The following is a 20,627-nucleotide window of genomic DNA, read 5'->3' on the forward strand; positions in this document are numbered from 1 at the left end:
ACTCCAGGTGTGGTCTGACCAGGGCGTAGTAGAGTGGTATTAAGACTTCCCTGGTCTTGGAGTGTATTCCCCTGTTGATGCATCTTAGGATTGTATTGGCTTTTTTGGCTGCTGCTGCACATTGTTGACTCATGTTTAGTTGATTATCCACCAAGACTCCGAGATCTCTTTCGCAGTCGCTACTGCTGAGAGGGGTTTCTCCCAGGCTGTATGTGTGTCCAGGTTTTTTTACCTAGGTGAAGGACTTTGCTCTTGTCGATGTTGAACATCATTTTGTTGGTGTGGTTTGCTGAAGTTGCTAACTTCAGATTGTGTCCCCTTGTTCTTGTGTTCACTTTCCTATTAAAAACACTACCCACTTGAAGATATTTGGACTTCAATTCCCACTTGAAGATATTTGGACTTCAATTCCCAGAATGCTGGCTGGGGAATTCTGGGAGTTGAAGTCCTGATATCTTCAAGTTGCCAAGGTCGGGAAACACTGATCTAGTCCAACCCCCTGCTCAGGAAGGAAACCCTATAGTAGTAGTAGTAGTAGTAGACTTACATACCGCTTCATAGTGCTTTGCAGCCCTCTCCATCTCTCTCCCTCTTTCTTTGATTTTAATTGGTTATGAATGTGTTTTACCTGCAGCCTTGCCTATCTGCTCTCTTTGTCGATGAATCACAATGTAGCTGGGGTGTCCAGAGAGTTTAGCAACTACAAATGAGGAACAGAGAAGACCAACATGGTAAGCAAATTAGCTCCCCTGTATGCCACAGAAGATGCAATTCAATCAGTGTCAACTTTACGAAGGAAAAAGCACATGCTTCACCCTGGATTACGGCATAAGATACATTTTGCCATTTTAAATGGAATGTCAAGATCATCACCTCTTTAAAATACAAGTAGTCTTCGATGTACGACCAAAATTGAGCCCAACATTTCTGTTGCTAAGAGAGAGAGTTGCGAAGTGAGTTTTGTCCCATGGTAAATGAACCATGGCTGTGTGAAAAACAGTTATAAATCACATTTGTACTTGTAGACTTTTTCTCCTGTATTGTTTCTTTTTCTTTTGCTCTTGATTGATCTTCCTCTGTCCTCTATCATTTTATCCTGTGCTTTCTTCAGCCGCTCTGAGTCCTCCGAGAGGGGCGGCATACAAATCTAATAAATTATTAATTAATTTATTATTATTAAAAGAAAAAAGGCAGCACATTTTAAATATGTAGAGAACATCGATCTTCCTCTGTCCTTTATAGTTTTATATAATTATATAATTTGTAATTTTATCCCATGTTTCTTCAATTAAATAAAGGCCAACACATTTTAAATATGTAAGAAGAAAAATGAAACAAAATATTTCATTTTATGTTATGTTATGTTATGTTATTTATTATTTATTTATTCAATTTTTATGCTGCCCTTCTCCTTAGACTCAGGGTGGGCTTACAACATTTTAGCAATAGCACTTTACGTATCCCTTCCCTATTTATTGTCAATAAAGATTATATGTTTATATCTAAAAAAGAGAAAAATGAAATATTAACTGCAGGTTCTTAACAAAGACTGTTGAGTGTTTCCAAAACAAGCCTACTTTTCTTAAAACACCATTTTAAAGTAGTTTCTCTCTCCTAACATGTTTTGCAGATTTAAATCGTGTCCCCAGTTGCCTCTAAAGGGGCTGCAGGTCCTTGCAGATTTGGAAAAGATGCTGGGCGTCGGGGTCCTGGCAGATCCAAAGGAAGACCTATACAAGGACCTCGCATTTCCAGCTAGTGACGATTCTCTCTTTTTCAACTGTTCTACTCCGCTGGCTCAGTTCAAGGGAGAAATTTACTGGCTGAGACCTCAGGTTTGTTCTTGAAAATCATGGTGGGGTAAAACTCCTAACACTTTGCTATCTGGACAGCTGCCCGAAAGAACTGTCCATATTTTAGAACAGGGGTCTAGAACCTTGGCAATTTTAAGACTTGTGGACTTCAACTCCCAGAATCCCTCAGTGAGAAAAAGTAAGACTTGCGGACTTGAACTTCCAGAATCCCTCAGCCAGAAAATCTCTAAGACTTGTGGACTTCAACTCCCAGAATCCCTCAGTGATAAAAACTGTAAGACTTGTGGACTTCAACTCCCAGAATCCCTCAGCCAGAAAAACTCTTAAGACTTGTAGACTTCAACTCCCAGAATCCTTCAGCCAGAAAAATTCTAAGAGTTGTGAACTTCAACTCCCAGAATCTGGCTGAGGAATTCTGGACGTTGAAGTCCGCAAGTGTTAAAGTTGCCAAGGTTGGAAACTCCTGTTGCAGAAAACAGAAATGAAATGCGTGCCTGCAAAGATCTCTTCATATACAGGTAATCCTTGACTTAGGACCTCAATTTGAATCCAAGGTTTCTGTTGCTAAGCAAGACAGTCATTATAAGTGAATTTTGTCTCATTTTACCTTACCTTTCCTCCCTCCTCCAATGAATCACTGGAGTTGTTCATTTAGTCACACGGTTCTTAAGTAAATCTGATTTTTTCCCCTTGTTGAACTTACTTGTCAGAAGATTGCAAATTGGGGATCACATAACTCCGGGGGTATTTCGACCTGTTGTAAATATGAGTCAGTTTGTCAAGTGTCTGAATTTTCATCATAGGGGTGCGGCAATCATCATAATTTTGAACAATGGTCATAAGTTGCTTTTTTTCAATGATATTGTAACTTCAAACGGTCACCAAATGGATTATTGTAAAGAGGCATAAAATCTTTAGGGGTAATTCTAAGTGCATTTCATTAAACACAATGATAACCTTACTATTTACTAGAATCCAATCTTCCTAGAATTTCCAGCTCAGGAAATTCACCAGCTCCCTGGAATAAATGTGCAAACAACTTTCTCTCCAGCTGGAATGCTAGATCAATCCTGGTTCCCACCCTCCTGCTTCGATTGGGCTACTTTCTTGTTTTATAGTTTAATAGTTCAACTATACATCCTCACCTCTTGGCCAACTTTTTGTTTTTGAAAAACACACGTTAGATGAGGGAAATACTCTGAGAATGCAGTCGTGAGAAATGAGTTTAATTGTTATTTCATTTATTTATAAAATACACTGCTCAAAAAAATAAAGGGAACACTCAAATAACACATCCTGGATCTGAATGAATGAAATATTCCCATTGATTACTTTGTTCTGTACAAACTTGAATGTGCGCAACAGCAGGTGAAATTGACTGTCAATCAGTATTGCTTCCTAAGTGGACAGTTTGATTTCTCAGAAGTTTGATTTACTTGGAGTTATATTGTGTTGTTTAAGTGTTCCCTTTATTTTTTTGGAGCAGTGTATATGGGCTGCCTCATTTTAAAGAGAAATTGAGTGGTGTCCTTGTTTCCCCGAAAATAAGACCCTGTCTTATATTTCCTTGAACCCTGAAATAAGCGCTTGGCCTTATTGCCATGCACTCAAAAGCTCGATTGGACTTATCAGGGGATGTCTTTATTTTGGAGGAAACGGTATATAAAAGCAATAGTATAGAAGCCAGTGCAGTACACTAATACAATAACAACAAATCTTTCTTTGTACCAATATTAGCTGTCTAGATTTAGATTTGCTGAGAGTCAGGCAGCCTATACATTTAAGAAGAGAGGAAGGGAAAGAGAGATAAGGAACGAGAGAGAAGTAGGGAAGAAAAAGGGAAGGTAAGAGGGAGAAAAGAAAGGAAGAAGGAATGGGGAGAGAGGGAGGGAGAGAGAGGGAGGAAGGAAAGAAGAAAGAAGAAAGAAGAGGGAGGCAGAAGCAAGGAGAAGGAGGAAAAAAGGAAGGAAGGAATGGAGAGAGGAAGAGTAAGGGACTGAGGAACAAGAGGGAGGAAGGAAAGGAGGAAGGAAGGAAAAAAGGAGGGAGAAAAGGGAAAAGAGGGAGGAGGAGAGAAGGAAGGAAAGAAAGGAAGAAGGAATGGAGAAAGAAGGAGAGGGAGAAAAAGGGAGGAAGGAAAGGAAGGAAAGAGGGAGGGGAGAAGGAAGGAAGGAATGGAGAGATGAAGGGTAAGGGACTGAGGAACAGGAGGGAGGAAGGAAAGGAGGAAGGAAGGAAAAAAGGAGGGAGAAAAGGGAAAAGAGGGAGGAGGAGAGAAGGAAGGAAAGGAAGAAGGAATGGAGAAAGAAGGAGAGGGAGAAAAAGGGAGGAAGGAAAGGAAGGAAAGAGGGAGGGGAGAAGGAAGGAAGGAATGGAGAGATGAAGGGTAAGGGACTGAGGAACAGGAGGGAGGAAGGAAAGGAGGAAGGAAGGAAAAAAGGGAGAAAAAGGAAAAGAGGGAGGGAGAGAAGGAAGGAAAGGAAGAGAGAATGGAGAAAGATGGAGAGGGAGGAAGGAAAGAAAGAAAAGATGGATGGGGGAAGGAAGGAAGGAAGGAAAACATATTGCAAACGTAGCATGTTTCCTCCCTAAATTCTCTTTCTCTTCCCCATCAGGAGATCTGCTCTTCGCCTCGATTATTTTCGGACAATCAACATGAATGGCCGGTCAAGCAAGGCATGCTGGGAGATTGCTGGTTTCTCTGTGCTTGTGCCGCTTTGCAGAAAAACAAATACCTGCTCACCAAGGTAAAACGTGGCTCTCCTGCCACATGGGGTGCAGGTCCCTCAGATTGCTAAGCGAAGCCTGTTGCCTCCGTTCAATTTTGTTTAACCACAATAACATTTGCATCCCTGCACCCAAAGCCCCACATTTCAGGAATCTCCATTTAAATAAAATTATACAAGTCACCGTATTTTTCGGAGTATAAGACGCACCAAGATTTTAGAGGTGGAAAACAAGGAAAAAAGTATTCTGAACCAAATGGTGTAGTAATGTATCATTTAATAAAATACCAGTGTAGCAGAATACTTTTTACAACCATGTAGTGATTTCTGACAGTCTCAAAATGGGTGAACAGTGCAGTCAGGCGGTAGGGAAAGCAAGTAGGATGCTGGGCTGCATAGCTAGAGGTATAACAAGCAGGAAGAGGGAGAGTGTGATCCCCTTATATAGAGCGCTGGTGAGACCCCATTTGGAGTACTGTGTTCAGTTCTGGAGACCTCACCTACAAAAATATATTGACAAAATTGAACGGGTCCAAAGACGGGCTACAAGAATGGTGGAAGGTCTTAAGCATAAAACGTATCAGGAAAGACTTCATGAACTCCATCTGTATAGTCTGGAGGACAGAAGGAAAAGGGGGGACATGATCGAAACATTTAAATATGTGAAAGGGTTAAATAAGGTCCAGGACGGAAGTGTTTTTAATAGGAAAGTGAACACAAGAACAAGGGGACACAATCTGAAGTTAGTTGGGGGAAAGATCAAAAGCAACATGAGAAAATATTATTTTACTGAAAGAGTAGTAGATGCTTGGAACAAACTTCCAGCAGACGTGGTTGGTAAATCCACAGGAACTGAATTTAAACATGCCTGGGATAAACATATATCCATCCCAAGATAAAATACAGAAAATAGTATAAGGGCAGACTAGATGGACCATGAGGTCTTTTTCTGCCGTCAGTTTTCTAAGTTTCTATGTACACTTTTTACAAACTTCAAACTTGACAGCTTTAAGACTAGTGGACTTCAACTCCCAGCATTCCTCCTCCAGTCATGCTAGCTCAGGAATGTGAGTTGAAGTCCATAAACGTGCCATGTTTGAAGACTCTTGCACCCCTAATCCCTAACCCAGAGGTTTTCAAACTTGACATCTTTAAGACTAGTGGACTTCAACTCCCCAAATTCCTCCTCCAGACATGCTAGATGAGGTAATTAGAAGGCAAAACCAGACCATTTTTTAAAAAAAATGTGGCACTTTTTACCATTTTTTTTTTTTGCACAAATTGGGTGGGCAAAGGGTCTGGGGAACCTGCAGACAGTTCTTGGGTGCTGGGGGATGGCAAAAATGTCCCAATTTTTTGTAAAAAAACAAGCCATTTTTCATCCATTTTTTTTCTCAAAAATTGAAGCATTTTTTTGCCTTCTCCTAGTAACCAGGAACTCTTTACAGGCTATAGCCCACCCTATTTTTGCAAAAAATTGGGCAAAAAACAGCTCATTTTTTTTGCAAAAACAGGCATTTTTGCCATTCCCTAGCACCCAAGAGTTCTCTGGGGGGCGAGGGGCAGGGCTTTGGGACAGCAAAAATGGCTGCATTCGGTGTAAAAGAGACACCGACATTTCCACTCTCTTTTAGGAGGGAAAATGATACTAATAAACCTTCATTATATAGTTCAGTGATGGTGAAACTATGGCACCCGAGCCGAAAAAGGTTCGCCATCCCTGGTCTCTTAAACATTTGAGTTTTTAACTTCTGTTTCTGTGAACTAACCATTGGTAAAACAAGTCCTGTGTTTTAAAATATTCTGTTTCTCCTTTCTCCCTTTGAATGTTAATCTATCCATCTCTCTGCATTCTATTTTTCTTTTATTACACTTTCATCGGTTTTTCAACTTCTGGTGGGCCCAGTAGGCTCATGTTTCACCCTCCCCAGAATCCAAAGGCTTCCCTGGAGCCGGGGGAGAGTAAAAACACCCTCCCTCATCCTCCCCCCGGAGGCTCTCTGGAAGCCAAAAACGCCCTCCCAGAGCCTCTGTGTGAGCCAAAAATCAGCTGGCCAGCACACACATGCATGTTGGAGCTGAGCTCGGGCAACAGATCGCATGCCAGCAGATATGGCTCCGCGTGGCATAGGTTCGCCATCACTGGTCTAGAACCTTGGGATGTTCGGAAAGGCTGGGTGGGGAAGGCTTAAGCCAGCGGTCCCCAAACTACGGCCCATGGGCCGCATGCGGCCCGCTGAGGCTATTTATCCGGCCCGCGGGTGAGTGACACAACACAGTGTTCCATCTAATTTTCTATGAATAAAATGCGGTATTTTGTTAGTAACTAATATCAATCATCAAAAAAGTTGCAAAAGGTTTTTTTCTAATTTTGTCATCCAGTTACATTCATTTTCTTTTAATTAAATTGCCTCCTTAATGTTCCTTCAAAAAGTGCAACACCAATTATATTTCTAACTTATGCCAAAGTGCTTCCTTCTTTCTTTATACATTTTTCTATAAGCCAAGAAAACCAACAATCAGATATTAAGAAAAGAAAATTAAAAACAAAACATAAACATATATGAATTTCAGACTTCTTCCCCCCCTCTAAATAGTACATTCCCATTTTGTTTTTTACTTTAAAATAAGGTATGTGCAGTGTGCATAAGGATTTGTTCATAGTTTTTTTTAATAGTCCGGCCCTCCAACAGTCCGAGGGACAGTGAACTGGCCCCTTGTGTAAAAAGTTTGGGGACCCCTGGCTTAAGCAGTCAAATCTAGGAAACTGACGACTGTTCCAGCCAATTGAGTGATTCCTCTCTTTATCCCAGGTGATACCTCCAGGACAGCCCAGTTGGAAGGATGAGAAATACCGTGGCTGCTTCACTTGTCGTATCTGGCAGTTTGGCCACTGGGTGGAGGTGACCATCGATGACCGGCTGCCTTGCCTGGGGGGCAAACTCTGTTTCTCCCAGTGCCAGACGGAAGGCGTGTTTTGGCTCCCCCTGCTGGAGAAAGCTTATGCCAAGTATGTGATGGGCATGGTCACATCTGGTTGCAGGCGGTCCTCGACTTAACGGCTACTGTAAACCTCAAATTTTCCATGGCTTTTATTGCTTTCCATTGCTTTTGTAAACCCTAAATTTTCCATTGTTTTACCCCATTTTATGACTTTTCTTACTATAGTTGTTCAGTGGGTCACTGCAGTTGTTAGGTTAGTTAGGTTGTTAATCTGCCTTCCCCTTTGACCTCCTTGCCTTTCGAAAGGCTTTAAAAACACGGCTTTGCCTGGGACCATTGAGTGTTAACACCGGCTGATAATAGGTTAGTGATATTGGATGAATTTGGGATGAATAGTTTTTTTTAATGTTTGGGTTTTTTAAAGATTTTGCATTTATTTTATCTTGTATGCTTGAGTCCACTGGAGAAGGGCGGCTTATAAATTTGAGTAAACAAATAAATAAAAACCTCTTGGTTAGCGATAGAAATTTTGGGCCCATTTGTGGTTGTAAGTTGAGAACTACCTGTACAGCCCAAGAAAGTAGGGGGTTAGGGTTAGGTTAGGGTCCCTTTTGAGCTACTTAACCTGTCCACATTCCTGCTAAGTCTACCCACAACCAGGAGTTCGATCCTGATCTGCTCAAACGTGACTCAGCCTACCACCCTTCCCAGGTCAGTAAAATGAGGACCCAGATTGTTGAAGCAAGAGGCTGACTCTGAAATAAAAACTTCCAGTCTCTCTACTAATATTTAATTATTAGTAGTATAGCTGTGGCTCAGTGGTTAGAATGCAGAATAGAATAGAATATAGAAGAAAAGAAAAGAGAAAAAATAGAATAGAATAGAATATAGAAGAGAAGAGAAAATAGAATAGAATAGAATATAGAATAGAGTATAGAGTATAGAACAGAATAGAATAGAATATAGAAGAGAAGAGAAAATAGAATAGAATAGAATATAGAATAGAGTATAGAGTATAGAACAGAATAGAAGAGAATATAGAACAGAAGAGAAGAGAAGAGAAAATAGAATAGAATAGAATATAGAAGAGAAGAGAAAATAGAATAGAATATAGAACAGAACAGAATAGAATAGAATATAGAACAGAAGAGAAGAGAATATAGAATAGAATAGAATATAGAAGAAAAGAGAAGAGAAGAGAAAATAGAATAGAATATAGAATAGAGTATAGAGTATAGAACAGAATAGAATAGAATATAGAAGAGAAGAGAAGAGAAAATAGAAGAGAATATAGAACAGAACAGAATAGAATAGAATATAGAACAGAAGAGAAGAGAATATAGAATAGAATAGAATATAGAAGAAAAGAGAAGAGAAGAGAAAATAGAATAGAATATAGAATAGAGTATAGAACAGAATAGAATAGAATATAGAAGAGAAGAGAAGAGAAAATAGAATAGAATATAGAACAGAACAGAATAGAATAGAATATAGAACAGAAGAGAAGACAATATAGAATAGAATAGAATAGAATATAGAAGAAAAGAGAAGAGAAAAAATAGAAGAGAATATAGAAGAGAAAATAGAATAGAATATAGAATAGAATATAGAACAGAATAGAATAGAATATAGAACAGAAGAGAAGAGAATATAGAATAGAATAGAATATAGAAGAAAAGAGAAGAGAAGAGAAAATAGAGTAGAATAGAATATAGAAGAGAAGAGAATATAGAACAGAATAGAAGAATAGAATAGAATTATTTTACTGGACACCCAAGGTGCATATGCATATTGCAGGATCACTCTGCCTGCTGTCAGCAGTTTGATCCTCACCAGCTGAAGGTTGCCTCAGCCTTCCATCCTTCCGAAGTTGGTAAATTGAGGATCAAGAGTGACAATGAAAGAGCTTTGCAAGCCAGTAAGAGCTGGGAAAATCATTAGCACCTCGTTAGGGCTGGAGAGAAACATTCTTCGCAAGTAGAGCAATGGAAAAAAATCTGCAAAGACTTAGGGCTTGGAAAACATTCTTCGCAAAGAGTAACAATGAAAAAGTTTGCAAGCCGGTAAAAGCTGGGAACATTGTTAGCACCTGGTTAGGGCTGAAAAGAAACATTTGGAGTAATTTATTTATTTTATTTATTTATTCAATTTTTATGCCGCCCTTCTCCTTAGACTCAGGGCGGCTTACAACATGTTAGCAATAGCACTTTTTAACAGAGCCAGCATATTGCCCCCACAATCCTCATTTTACCCACCTCGGAAGGATGGAAGGCTGAGTCAACCTTGAGCCAGTGATGAGATTTGAACCGCTGACCTTCAGATCTACAGTCAGCTTCAATAAGTTAGAGCAATGAAAAAAACCCTGCAAAGACTTAGGGCTTGGAAAACATTCTTCACAAAGAATAACAATGAAAGAACCTGCAAGGTAAGAGCTGGGAAGATCGTTAGCACCTAGTTAGGGCTGGAAAAAAAAGCTTCGAGAAAAGCTGCATTCAGAGTATGAGACGCACCTGAATTTTCAGCCTCTTTAGGTGTGTCTTATACTCGCAAAATACGGTACATGTTGGGCTCAATTGTGGTCGTACGTTGAGGACTAGCCGTGCTTGGATCATTCTCCTTTCAGGGTTCATGGATCTTATGAGCAGCTCTGGGCAGGCCAAGTAGCCGATGCCCTCGTCGACTTGACTGGAGGCCTTGCGGAACGCTGGTCCCTGAAAGACCTGAGCCAAAATCCTGAGCGAGAGCGGGCTGGCAAAGTCTTGGAGAAGACGGTGTTCAGACGGTTGATGAACCTGAAGGAGAAGTGTGTCATGAGCTGCTCCGTCTTCAGTTCGCGGCAAGGTAGGGGAAGGAGAATTTTTACAGAGCCTCATTTTTAGTCTCGTGGAAAGTTGTGTATCTGTTCTGGTTTCTGGCTAGAACCTTGGTTAATTGGAAATAAGGCTCGCTGAATACAGAGATTTATAAAGCAAAAAAAATAATCTTTATTCCTTATCTCCTCTGTTATCAAACTACGTCATGTGCAGGCAAACACTTTCATCTCATTCCTTAGTGATAAAAAGCATAAAAAACATCCTTCCAGCTCTCCTCCCTTATCTTAAGATTTATGGCTAGGCAGCATTAGTCCAGTGTAATAAAAGCAACTGTTAAAATACATAAAAAAGGCATAGCTTACTTCACAGCCGCATCGTGGCACATCCATTGAATTTATAGCAACATTGAAAACTCCGCCCTTCTTCTCTCCTGGCATCCGGACGTGACGAATTAATCACTAAAGTAATTAACCCGTTCCTCCCTTAATATTTATTCCCTGACACTTGTTCCCTTCGTCTTTGTAAATGTCTGAAATGCGGATTTACCCATCTATTATCTGTCTCTTCTTCACTGGAGTCTGGGCTCATAGAAACGTCCTGTGGCTGGCCTCCTCCTTGCTCTGCTGCCTGTAAATCAGGACCTGCCACTAATTCATAAACACTATCTGAATCAGAATCTTCAAACTGAACAGGAGTATATACAACAGTATCAAAATATATATTGCTCAAAAAAATAAATAAAGGGAACACTCAAAGAACACATGCTAGATCTGAATGAATGAAATGTTCTCATTGAATACTTGGTTTTGTACAAAGTTGAATTTGCACAACAGCATGTGACATTAACTGTCAATCAGTGTTGCTTCCTAAGTGGACAGTCTCACTACCGTTGCCTGGCTTCCCAGATGATACCCAGCTCTACATCTCCACCCCTTGTCCAGTCAATGAAGCAGTGGAAGTGATGTGCCGGTGCCTGGAGGCTGTTGGGGTCTGGATGGGTGTCAACAGACTCAAACTCAACCCTGATAAGACGGAGTGGCTGTGGGTTTTGCCTCCCAAGGACAATCCCATCTGTCCGTCCATCACCCTGGGGGGGTGAATTATTGACCCCCTCAGAGAGGGTCCGCAACTTGGGCGTCCTCCTCGATCCACAGCTCACATTAGAGAAACATCTTTCGGCTGTGGCAAGGGGGGCATTTGCCCAGGTCCACCTGGTGCACCAGTTGCGGCCCTATTTGGACCGGGAGTCACTGCTCATAGTCACTCATGCCCTCATCACCTTGAGGTTTGACTACTGTAATGCTCTCTACATGGGGCTACCTTTGAAGAGTGTTCGGAAACTTCAGATCGTGCAGAATGCAGCTGCGAGAGCAATCATAGGCTTCCCTAGGTATGCCCATGTTACACCAACACTCCGCAGTCTGCATTGGTTGCCGATCAATTTCCGGTCACAATTCAAAGTGTTGGTTATGACCTATAAACCCCTTCATGGCATCGGGCCAGAATATCTCCGGGACTGCCTTCTGCCGCACGAATCCAAGCGACCAGTTAGGTCCCACAGAGTTGGCCTTCTCTGGGTCCCGTCAACTAAACGTCGTTTGGCGGGACCCAGGGGAAGAGCCTTCTCTGTGGCGGCCCCGACCCTTTGGAACGAACTCCCCCCAGATATCAGAGTTGCCCCCACCCTCCTTGCCTTTCGTAAGCTCCTTAAAACCCACCTCTGGCGTCAGGCATGGGGGAATTGACACTTTCCCTCCCCCTAGGCTTCTACAATTTATGCATGGTATGTTTGTATGTATGATTGGTTTCTAAATTGGGGTTTTTAAATTAACTTAAATATTAGATTTGTTTACATTGTACTATTATTGCTGTGAGCCGCCCCGAGTCTGCGGAGTGGGGCGGCATACAAATCTGATTAATAAATAAATAAATAAATAATAAAGTGGTGTGCCTAATTTAAGCTCTCAGAAATTGGACAAAACGGCAGCTACCTACCTACTTCATCTGTTTTTTGCATTCCAGGGACCAGCCAGCTGGGAGAATTCCATGCCTTCATTGTGGTTGACATGCAGGATCTTTCCAAGGTGTCCAGGAAAGAGACCATCCTGCTGCGGATCCGGAATCCTTGGGGGAGGCGCTGTTGGAAAGGCCCCTGGAGGGAAGGGTGAGTCGGTCATACGTTGACTCCAGCATCTACAGTAGTGTTTCTGTTAGTACTATGTACAAGACAGTTGGGTTTGCAATATATAACAGGGTGTCCAGCAAACCTGGAAAACAGGGAATTGTCAGGGAAATCGGCAGTTCGGGAAATTGAGCCGAGTTGGTGCAGTGGGTAGAGTGCAGTACTGCAGGCCACTAAAACAGACTACTAGATCTGCAGGTCAGCAGTTCAAATCTCATCACCGGCTCAAAGTTGACTCAGCCTTCCATCCTTCCAAGGTGGGTAAAATGAGGACCCGGATTGTGGGGAGCAGTATGCTGGCTCTGTTAAAAAGTGCTATTGCAAACATGTTGTAAGCCGCCCTGAGTCTAAGGAGAAGGGAGGCATAAAAAAATAGAATAAATAAATAAATAAATAAATGTCTGAGGATTATCAGGGAATTCATGAAAAAAAACCCAGAATAAATCAGGGGGAAAAAACGAACTGTATTAAAAATTTTAAAGTCGGGAAAATCATGTAAAAAAACCATGTAAAAAAAAAAAAGGATTGCGCTGCCTGGCAGAGTCGAGCAAAAATGAGCATAACTGTGGCAACTACTTACTTCCTCAGCTACCGATATTTCTCCACGGCTTTGCCATTTGGTATGATGTCATCTACCACTGTGCCTTAACTAGATCACAAGTTACAGGGAAATATCAGGGAATTTCAAAATGCTTACCCCCTGGACACTCTGATATAAGCAAGCTAACAATGAATGCTTGTATGTATTGAAGAACTATAGCTTTAAGAGGTAGTGTTGCAAATTGCCATAAGAGGGAGCCAGAAAGCATGATTCTCTCTCTCTGTTCTTTCTGCTGATTCACTGTGACTGATGTAGTAAGCTCTGTGTGTTTGATGATAGTTTGATGTATTTGCAAGCTGTAATGTACATCTGATATGTAAGACAAAGACAGGCTTGTATTATTATTATTGTATCTAGGGAATCCAGAGCATGATGCCATGGTCTTTCGAGACTGAAGGATGCCAATGCAATTGAGAGATATTGACTGATTTGAATGTGTATGACCGGACTGTTTAACTTGGCTGTGCTATTTCTAAAGTAAACACTGTTTTATACACTTTAATGTATCTGTCTTGTATGACTGAATAATTACTCCTATCTTCCGAATATCTCCTGGAATCCCATGTTTTACTCTATGCATGTATCCTTCAGTATCTAGCATTCTATAAATCCCATATCCTTCATTATTTATGGGGAGAAAAGAAATTCCCCTCACTCCAGCATTTATTTTATTTATTTATTTAATTTATTTTAATTTATTGGATTTGTATGCCGCCCCTCTCCGTAGACTCAGGGCGGCTAACAACAGTGGTAAAAACAACATGCGACAATTTAAGCTCTTTACCTGATAAAAATAGTTTTCCCATATAAAATAATATAAACTATGAACTATCTTAGATTTGTGTTACATTAGCATTTAGTGCTGCCACCATTTCTTTTTTTCACCCTCATTCATTCCCTGTTATTCTGGTCTTCAGAGGGCCAGGATGGAATCAGCTGGATCCTGTGGTGGCCGCCGAACTTTTATCCCAGCTACAGGAAGGAGACTTTTGGGCTGAAGAAGAGGAATTTTTCACAGAATTTGATGAGGTTATTACCGGATATCCTGTCACCGAAGAAGGACAACTTCAGAGCCTTTACACTGGTATGTGGTGACAGGAAAGAGCCAGTTTTAAAAGAAAATACCTTTTTTGCAAAATACAAGCTGAGGTAGTATTCAGCCGGTTTTGACCGGTTCGGGCGAACTGGTAGTGGCCTTTTTGAGGAGTTCGGAGAAGTAGCAAATATTACCTCAGGTTGGCCCTGCCTCTGCCATTCCCGCTCCCGCCGTTCCCTGTCCTATATTCCCTTCTTTTTAAGCTCAACCAATTCGCGTGGCAGAGTGGATTGCTGTGCCTCAGCTGAGGTAAACGGCAGCTCAGCTCACCAGTCTTTGAGTGGCGCTTGAGTGCTGCCCCGTTTTCAAGCTGCGTTTTTAAGCTGAGAACAGTTAGTTTCATTTCAGCACCGCTCAGAGTGAGAGAGTGCAGAGAGGAGTGAGCCACGCCCAGCCGTAAGCTTAAGTATTCAGTTTCGATTCTCGGCACAGACTCGACCTTGTTACCACCAGCTCTCCCAGCCATCAATATTCTAACAATTTTGCTGACAATTTGTGAAAGGTTTCGTGACTTGAAATGCTTCAGAATATTAATATTGATAATTAATATTAAATATTTTTTAAATATTAAAAAGTTTTGTTCCTCTCCGCTAGCAGGAGAGCCATAACGAGTGTTGTTCTTTCCCCCCCTTCCCGTTTAGACAGAGTGCTGAGCCACACGCAGAAGCTGTACGGGTCCTGGGTGCGAGGGCAGTCGGCGGGAGGTTGCCGTAACAACAGCACTTTCCCCACCAACCCCAAATTCTGGCTGAGAGTCTGCGAGCAGAGCGAGCTGTGCATTGCCCTCCTGCAGAAGCCCCGGAAGTACAGCACGGATTGGGCTGGCAGGATTCGCGCCTGGCCTCGCCTCCCGGAAGCCGACCCTTCCTTGGTGGATAGCGTCCGAGGGAAGAATTACCATGCTGTGGGCTTGCACATATGGAAGGTAGGATGTCAAGGTTCCAGGTAACATCCGAACTAAATTAGCGTCCGAGTCAAAGTCCTCCCAATGTATTTCCAGAGCCATCCTGACACCTACACTGGGGAACCTGAATCCAAATTTCCCACTCAGTTGAAAGTTCACATCCCTTTTCCCCCACCCACAAAATTGTGGCATTGCGCACTCAGATTGTGCCAGCGTGGCAGTCCTCCTTCCGCTTCCGCCCAGGTGGGTGGGCATAGGATGGGGTCATTAACTGTTCTGTCGGGCTCTTTGGTAGACTCCTCCCCAAAATTCACAGGTACAAATTTCAGACACACACACACGTTTGAAAATTCAAAACAATGTTCTTTATAATGAAAATTCACTTAAACCAAGCCCTCTTTTGGTATAGCAAAGAGCCCTCGTCTCCAAACAAACTGGTAATTGATACAAGTCCCTTATCAGTTCTGAGATACTTGTCTTGCAGCTGTGAGGCCATTCACAGTCCTTCTTCTTTCACAAAGTGAAACACACTTTGCTCTGGGTTAGTTTCAAAGTGGGAAAAATCAGTACACAAAAGGTCAAAGTCAGTAAAGCAGTCACGAAACACAACGATCAGATAATCGTCCACAATGGCCAAACCCACAGGCTGCTATTTATACTAATTACCACAGCCCCACCCAACCACAGGTGGCCTCATTTTCTTTGATAATAATCTCTCAGTTGTTGCTGCCTATGCATCGCTCTCTGCATGCGTGGCTGTATCATTAACTCTTGTTCTGAATCCAAGGAGGAGAGAGATAATTGATCTCCTTCTGAGCTGTCTGCCACACTTTCCTCCTCCCTGTCACTCATGTCTTCTTGGTCAGAGGAGCCTTCATCATCAGATTCCACCGGGGGCAAAACAGGCCTGCAGCATGTGGATGTCTCCCCCACCTCCACAGTCCTTGGGGCAGGAGCTGGGCCAGAGCGAACCACAACATTAACTAACGGGCTGGCTGCATCCATCTCTCTATCTATCTGATGATTCATCTTCTTCCCCAGCGTCTAACCTTGGCAAGGAATCCTCACTGTCTGAAGCTGATGGCAGTAAGACAAGTCTCTGGGAACCTGAGGACTCTCCTAAGCCAACATCCAAATTCCCCGTTGCAGGAGCTGGCCCAGAGCCAACCACAACACCTGTGTTCTGTTACCTACTTCCTACCTGTCCCCAGGGCTGTCTATTTTTTTCCGTGGAGCAAATCCAAACAATTTCAGAGATCTGGGCAAATGGGGCTTTATACCACCTGCAGATTTGGCCTTTTCTCCCCTCACCTGAGGTTGGCCTTGCAAAATTGAAGGTGCTGGAAGTTGACTGGTTCCTTGCATGAAATGAAATGTTGTCGAGCAACAAGTCCCTCTTTTCTCCCTTAATGGACTTTTTATGAGAAAATAAAAATGGCAAAAGCAGCATCGAAAGAACGCAAGTTCATTTGGGTCACTCATTAAATTCTCTGAATGAATTTGGCTTGTGGGGTTTGGGGAGGACCATGGGCCAGTAATAATAATAATAACAACAACAGAGTTGGAAGGGAATTTGGCGGTCTTCTAGTCCAACCCTCTGCTTAGGCAGGAAACTACACTACTTCATACAAATGGTTATCCAACATCTGCTTAAAAACCTCCAGTGTTGGAGCATTCACAACTTCTGGAGACAAGCTGTTCCACTGATTAACTATTCCTCTTCTATTTTGTAATTTAACAGATATCGGTACAGTTTTGCAATTGATTTTTCATCCTTTCCTAGTAATATTTTATCTAGTATTGTTCTTTTCTCTATCCCACGATCTTTCTTGTCCCTTTCATATCTCAACTTTATCTGGAGGTACTCCCACCGCTCTGGATATATCCCTTCGTCCCATAGTTCTAATCTAGTTTTTAGCAATTCTTCTTCTTTTATATCGGTTCTTTGTGGGTTATAATTTTGCCGAATTTTTAAAATGTAGGATGTACATAGGCTTCTAATGGTGAAAAAAAATGGGAAATGCCTCTATACATTTGTTTTTTAATGTTCATCCACTTCAGATCATGCAGAATGCAGCTGCGAGAGCAATCATGGGCTTTTCCAAAAATGCCCATGTTACACCAACACTCCGCAGTCTGCATTGGTTGCCGATCAGTTTCCGGTCACAATTCAAAGTGTTGGTTATGACCTATAAAGCCCTTCATGGCATCGGACCAGATTATCTCAGGGACCGCCTTCTGCTGCACGAATCCCAGCAACCAGTTAGGTCCCACAGAGTGGGCCTTCTCCGGGTCCCGTCAACTAAACAATGCCGCTTGGCGGGACCCAGGGGAAGAGCCTTCTCTGTGGCAGCCCCGGCCCTCTGGAATCAACTCCCCCCAGAGATTAGAATGGCCCCCACCCTCCTTGCCTTTCGTAAGCTACTTAAAACCCACCTCTGCCGCCAGGCATAGGGGAATTGAGATACCCTTTCCTCCTAGGCCTTTACAATTTTATGCATGGTATGTCTGTATGTATGTTTGGTTTTTTATTATAATGGGTTTTAATTGTTTTTAGTATTGGATTATTGTTATACGCTGTCTTACTATTGCTGTTAGCCGCCCCGAGTCTCCGGAGAGGGGCGGCATACAAATCAAATCAATCAACAAACAAACAAACATTCAATATTAATTTTCTTATGTAATGTCCTGAAAAGTAACAGTTTGATTTGTGTTTGTCATCCCATAGAAAGGAATGCCAACCATCTTGTAGGTCATGTCCTTCAAATTCTAGTACTCTTGTATTCTCCAGTTTAATCCATTCTTTTGCCCATGTAAGAACTGCCGCCTGATAATATTCCCTCCAATCTGGTAAACCAAATTCAATTCAATTCAATTTATTAGATTTGTATGCCGCCCCTCTCCAAAGACTCGGGGCGGCTCACAACAGTAATAAAAACAGTATAACAGTATATATATAGTTGGGGGAAAGATCAAAAGCAACATGAGAAAATATTATTTTAATGAAAGAGTGTAGATCCTTGGAACAAACTTCTAGCAGACGTGGTTGGTAAATCCACAGTAACGGAATTTAAACATGCCTGGGATAAACACAGATCCATCCTAAGATAAAATACAGAAAATAGTATAAGGGCAGACTAGATAGATCATGAGGTCTTTTTCTGCCATCAGTGTTCTATGTTTTTATGTTTCTATAACAATGGAACAAATCTAATAATAAAATATATAAAAACTTATATAAAATATATATAAAATACAAATCCCCTTGTCTTTTGCTTCTTGAAGCATTTTTATCCTAATTCTTTTTTTTGTTGCCAAGTGAATTTACTTATTATTTTGTTTAGATTCCTAAAATATCCTTGATCTAATTTTATTGGGATGATCTGGAATAGAAAGACAATTTTAGGTAAGATATCCATCTTTATTGTTGCAAGCCTCCCCATCAGGGAGATTTACATCTCCACCCCATGCCCAGTCAACGAAGCGGTGGAAGTGATGTGCCGGTGCCTGGAGGCTGTTGGGGCCTGGATGGGTGTCAACAGACTCAAGCTCAACCCGGATAAGACGGAGTGGCTGTGGGTTCTGCCTCCCAAGGACAATCCCATCTGTCCGTCCATCACCCTGGGGGGGGAATTATTGACCCCCTCAGAGAGGGTCCGCAACTTGGGCGTCCTCCTCGATCCACAGCTCACATTAGAACAACATCTTTCAGCTGTGGCGAGGGGGGCGTTTGCCCAGGTTCGCCTGGTGCACCAGTTGCGGCCCTATCTGGACCGGGACTCATTGCTCACAGTCACTCATGCCCTCATCACCTCGAGGTTCGACTACTGTAATGCTCTCTACATGGGGCTACCTTTGAAAAGTGTTCGGAAACTTCAGATCGTGCAAAATGCAGCTGCGAGAGCAGTCATGGGCCTACCTAGGTATGCCCATGTTTCACCATCACTCCGCAGTCTGCATTGGTTGCCGATCAATTTCCGGTCACAATTCAAAGTGTTGGTTATGACCTTTAAAGCCCTTCATGGCATCGGACCAGAATATCTCCGAGACCGCCTCCTGCCGCACGAATCCCAGCGACCGATTAGGTCCCACAGAGTGGGCCTTCTCCGGGTCCCGTCAACTAAACAATGTCGGTTGGCGGGCCCCAGGGGAAGAGCCTTCTCTGTGGCGGCCCCGGCCCTCTGGAACCAACTCCCCCCGGAGATTAGAACTGCCCCTACTCTTCCTGCCTTCCGTAAACTCCTTAAAACCCACCTTTGCCGTCAGGCATGGGGGAACTGAAACATCTCCCCCTGGGCACGTTTAATTTATGCATGGTATGTCTGTGTGTGTGTCTGTTAGCATATGGGTTTTTTTAAATATTTAAATATTTTAAATTTGTCTGATTGCTTATGATTTGTTTTTACATGTTGTGAGCCGCCCCGAGTCTTCGGAGAGGGGCGGCATACAAATCTAAGTAATAAAATAAATAAATAAATAAATAAATTTGCAACTTTGCCCGTTTCTCTTAATTCCTTTTTAATTTTTTCAGTTAGTTTATTTACTTAGAGAAACTAACCAGTCATGAATGTTTTTTCTTTGTTTTTTTGGATTTCTATGCCGCCCCTCTCTGAAGACTCGGGGTGCCTTTCAACATATAAAAACAGTATTATTATTATTAGTATTAGTATTAGTATTTATTAAATTTGTATGCCGCCCCTCTGCGTAAACTCGTAGATTACAATAAGATCAAATCCAATTAAATTAAAATTACATAACTATCTAAAATATCTAGTTATATTAAAATTAATCACACCCATTTGTACAGCAACCATACAATCGTTTGTTGGCCAGGGTCAAGATCTAATGGGCCCAAGTCTGGTGACATAAATGAGTCTTAAGGCTCTTAGAGAAGGCGAGGAGGGTGGGGGCAGTACGAATCTCTGGGAGGAGCTGATTCCAGGGGGCCGGGGCCCCCACAGAGAAGACTCTTCCCCTAGGCTCCGCCAAACGACATTGTCTAGTTGACGGGACCTGGAGAAGACCAACTCAGTGGGACCTAACCCATGTGGCACAAGGCGGTCCTGTAAGTAATCTGGTCCGATACCAAGTAAGGCTTTATTCTAACACACAAACAGATCTCCGAGGTCAAACACAGCCCTGATGCGGCCCTCAATGAAATCGAGTTTTGACACGGCTACACTAAATGAATTGTTGTAAGTCGAGGACTTCCTGTATCCAGGCCCATGCTGCTCTCTTGTCTTCCAGATTGAGAAGAAACAGTTCAACCTCCCCAAGACGCTCTCTGCGCCCCCCGTTGCGAGCACGGCGTGTCATTCCTTCAACCGAGAGGTCCATCTTCATTGTGAGCTTTCCCCTGGTTACTACCTGGTCGTTCCCAGCACTTTCCTGAATAATACGGAAGGAAACTTCCTGCTCCGGGTTTTCTCCAGTGGGAGAATTTCTCTCAGGTACCTCCAGCCAGGTGGGGTGGGTGGAATTGGGAAGAGAGATTGGTGGACCCTTTGAAATCTGTGGTCCTTCACTTCCAGGTGCAATGCAGCCCAAA

The 20,627-nt window shown here is 42.4% G+C and overlaps 1 protein-coding gene across 1 annotated transcript in view; it reads left to right on the forward strand.

Moving 5' to 3' along the window:
* Positions 1-20,627, forward strand: part of CAPN10 (calpain 10) — a 31,358-nt gene that overhangs the window by 1,230 nt on the left and 9,501 nt on the right. The window contains exons 2-10 of the mRNA XM_070753775.1: positions 635-731; positions 1,631-1,835; positions 4,430-4,561; positions 7,354-7,550; positions 10,107-10,324; positions 12,319-12,460; positions 13,997-14,163; positions 14,817-15,100; positions 20,327-20,529. Coding sequence (XP_070609876.1) covers positions 1,692-1,835; positions 4,430-4,561; positions 7,354-7,550; positions 10,107-10,324; positions 12,319-12,460; positions 13,997-14,163; positions 14,817-15,100; positions 20,327-20,529 — 1,487 coding nt within the window. The 5' untranslated portion in view covers positions 635-731; positions 1,631-1,691. The remainder of the gene's footprint in view (positions 1-634; positions 732-1,630; positions 1,836-4,429; positions 4,562-7,353; positions 7,551-10,106; positions 10,325-12,318; positions 12,461-13,996; positions 14,164-14,816; positions 15,101-20,326; positions 20,530-20,627) is intronic.

This window comes from Erythrolamprus reginae, chromosome 5 (genome assembly GCF_031021105.1).
Source record: "Erythrolamprus reginae isolate rEryReg1 chromosome 5, rEryReg1.hap1, whole genome shotgun sequence".
Lineage (NCBI taxonomy): Eukaryota > Metazoa > Chordata > Lepidosauria > Squamata > Dipsadidae > Erythrolamprus > Erythrolamprus reginae.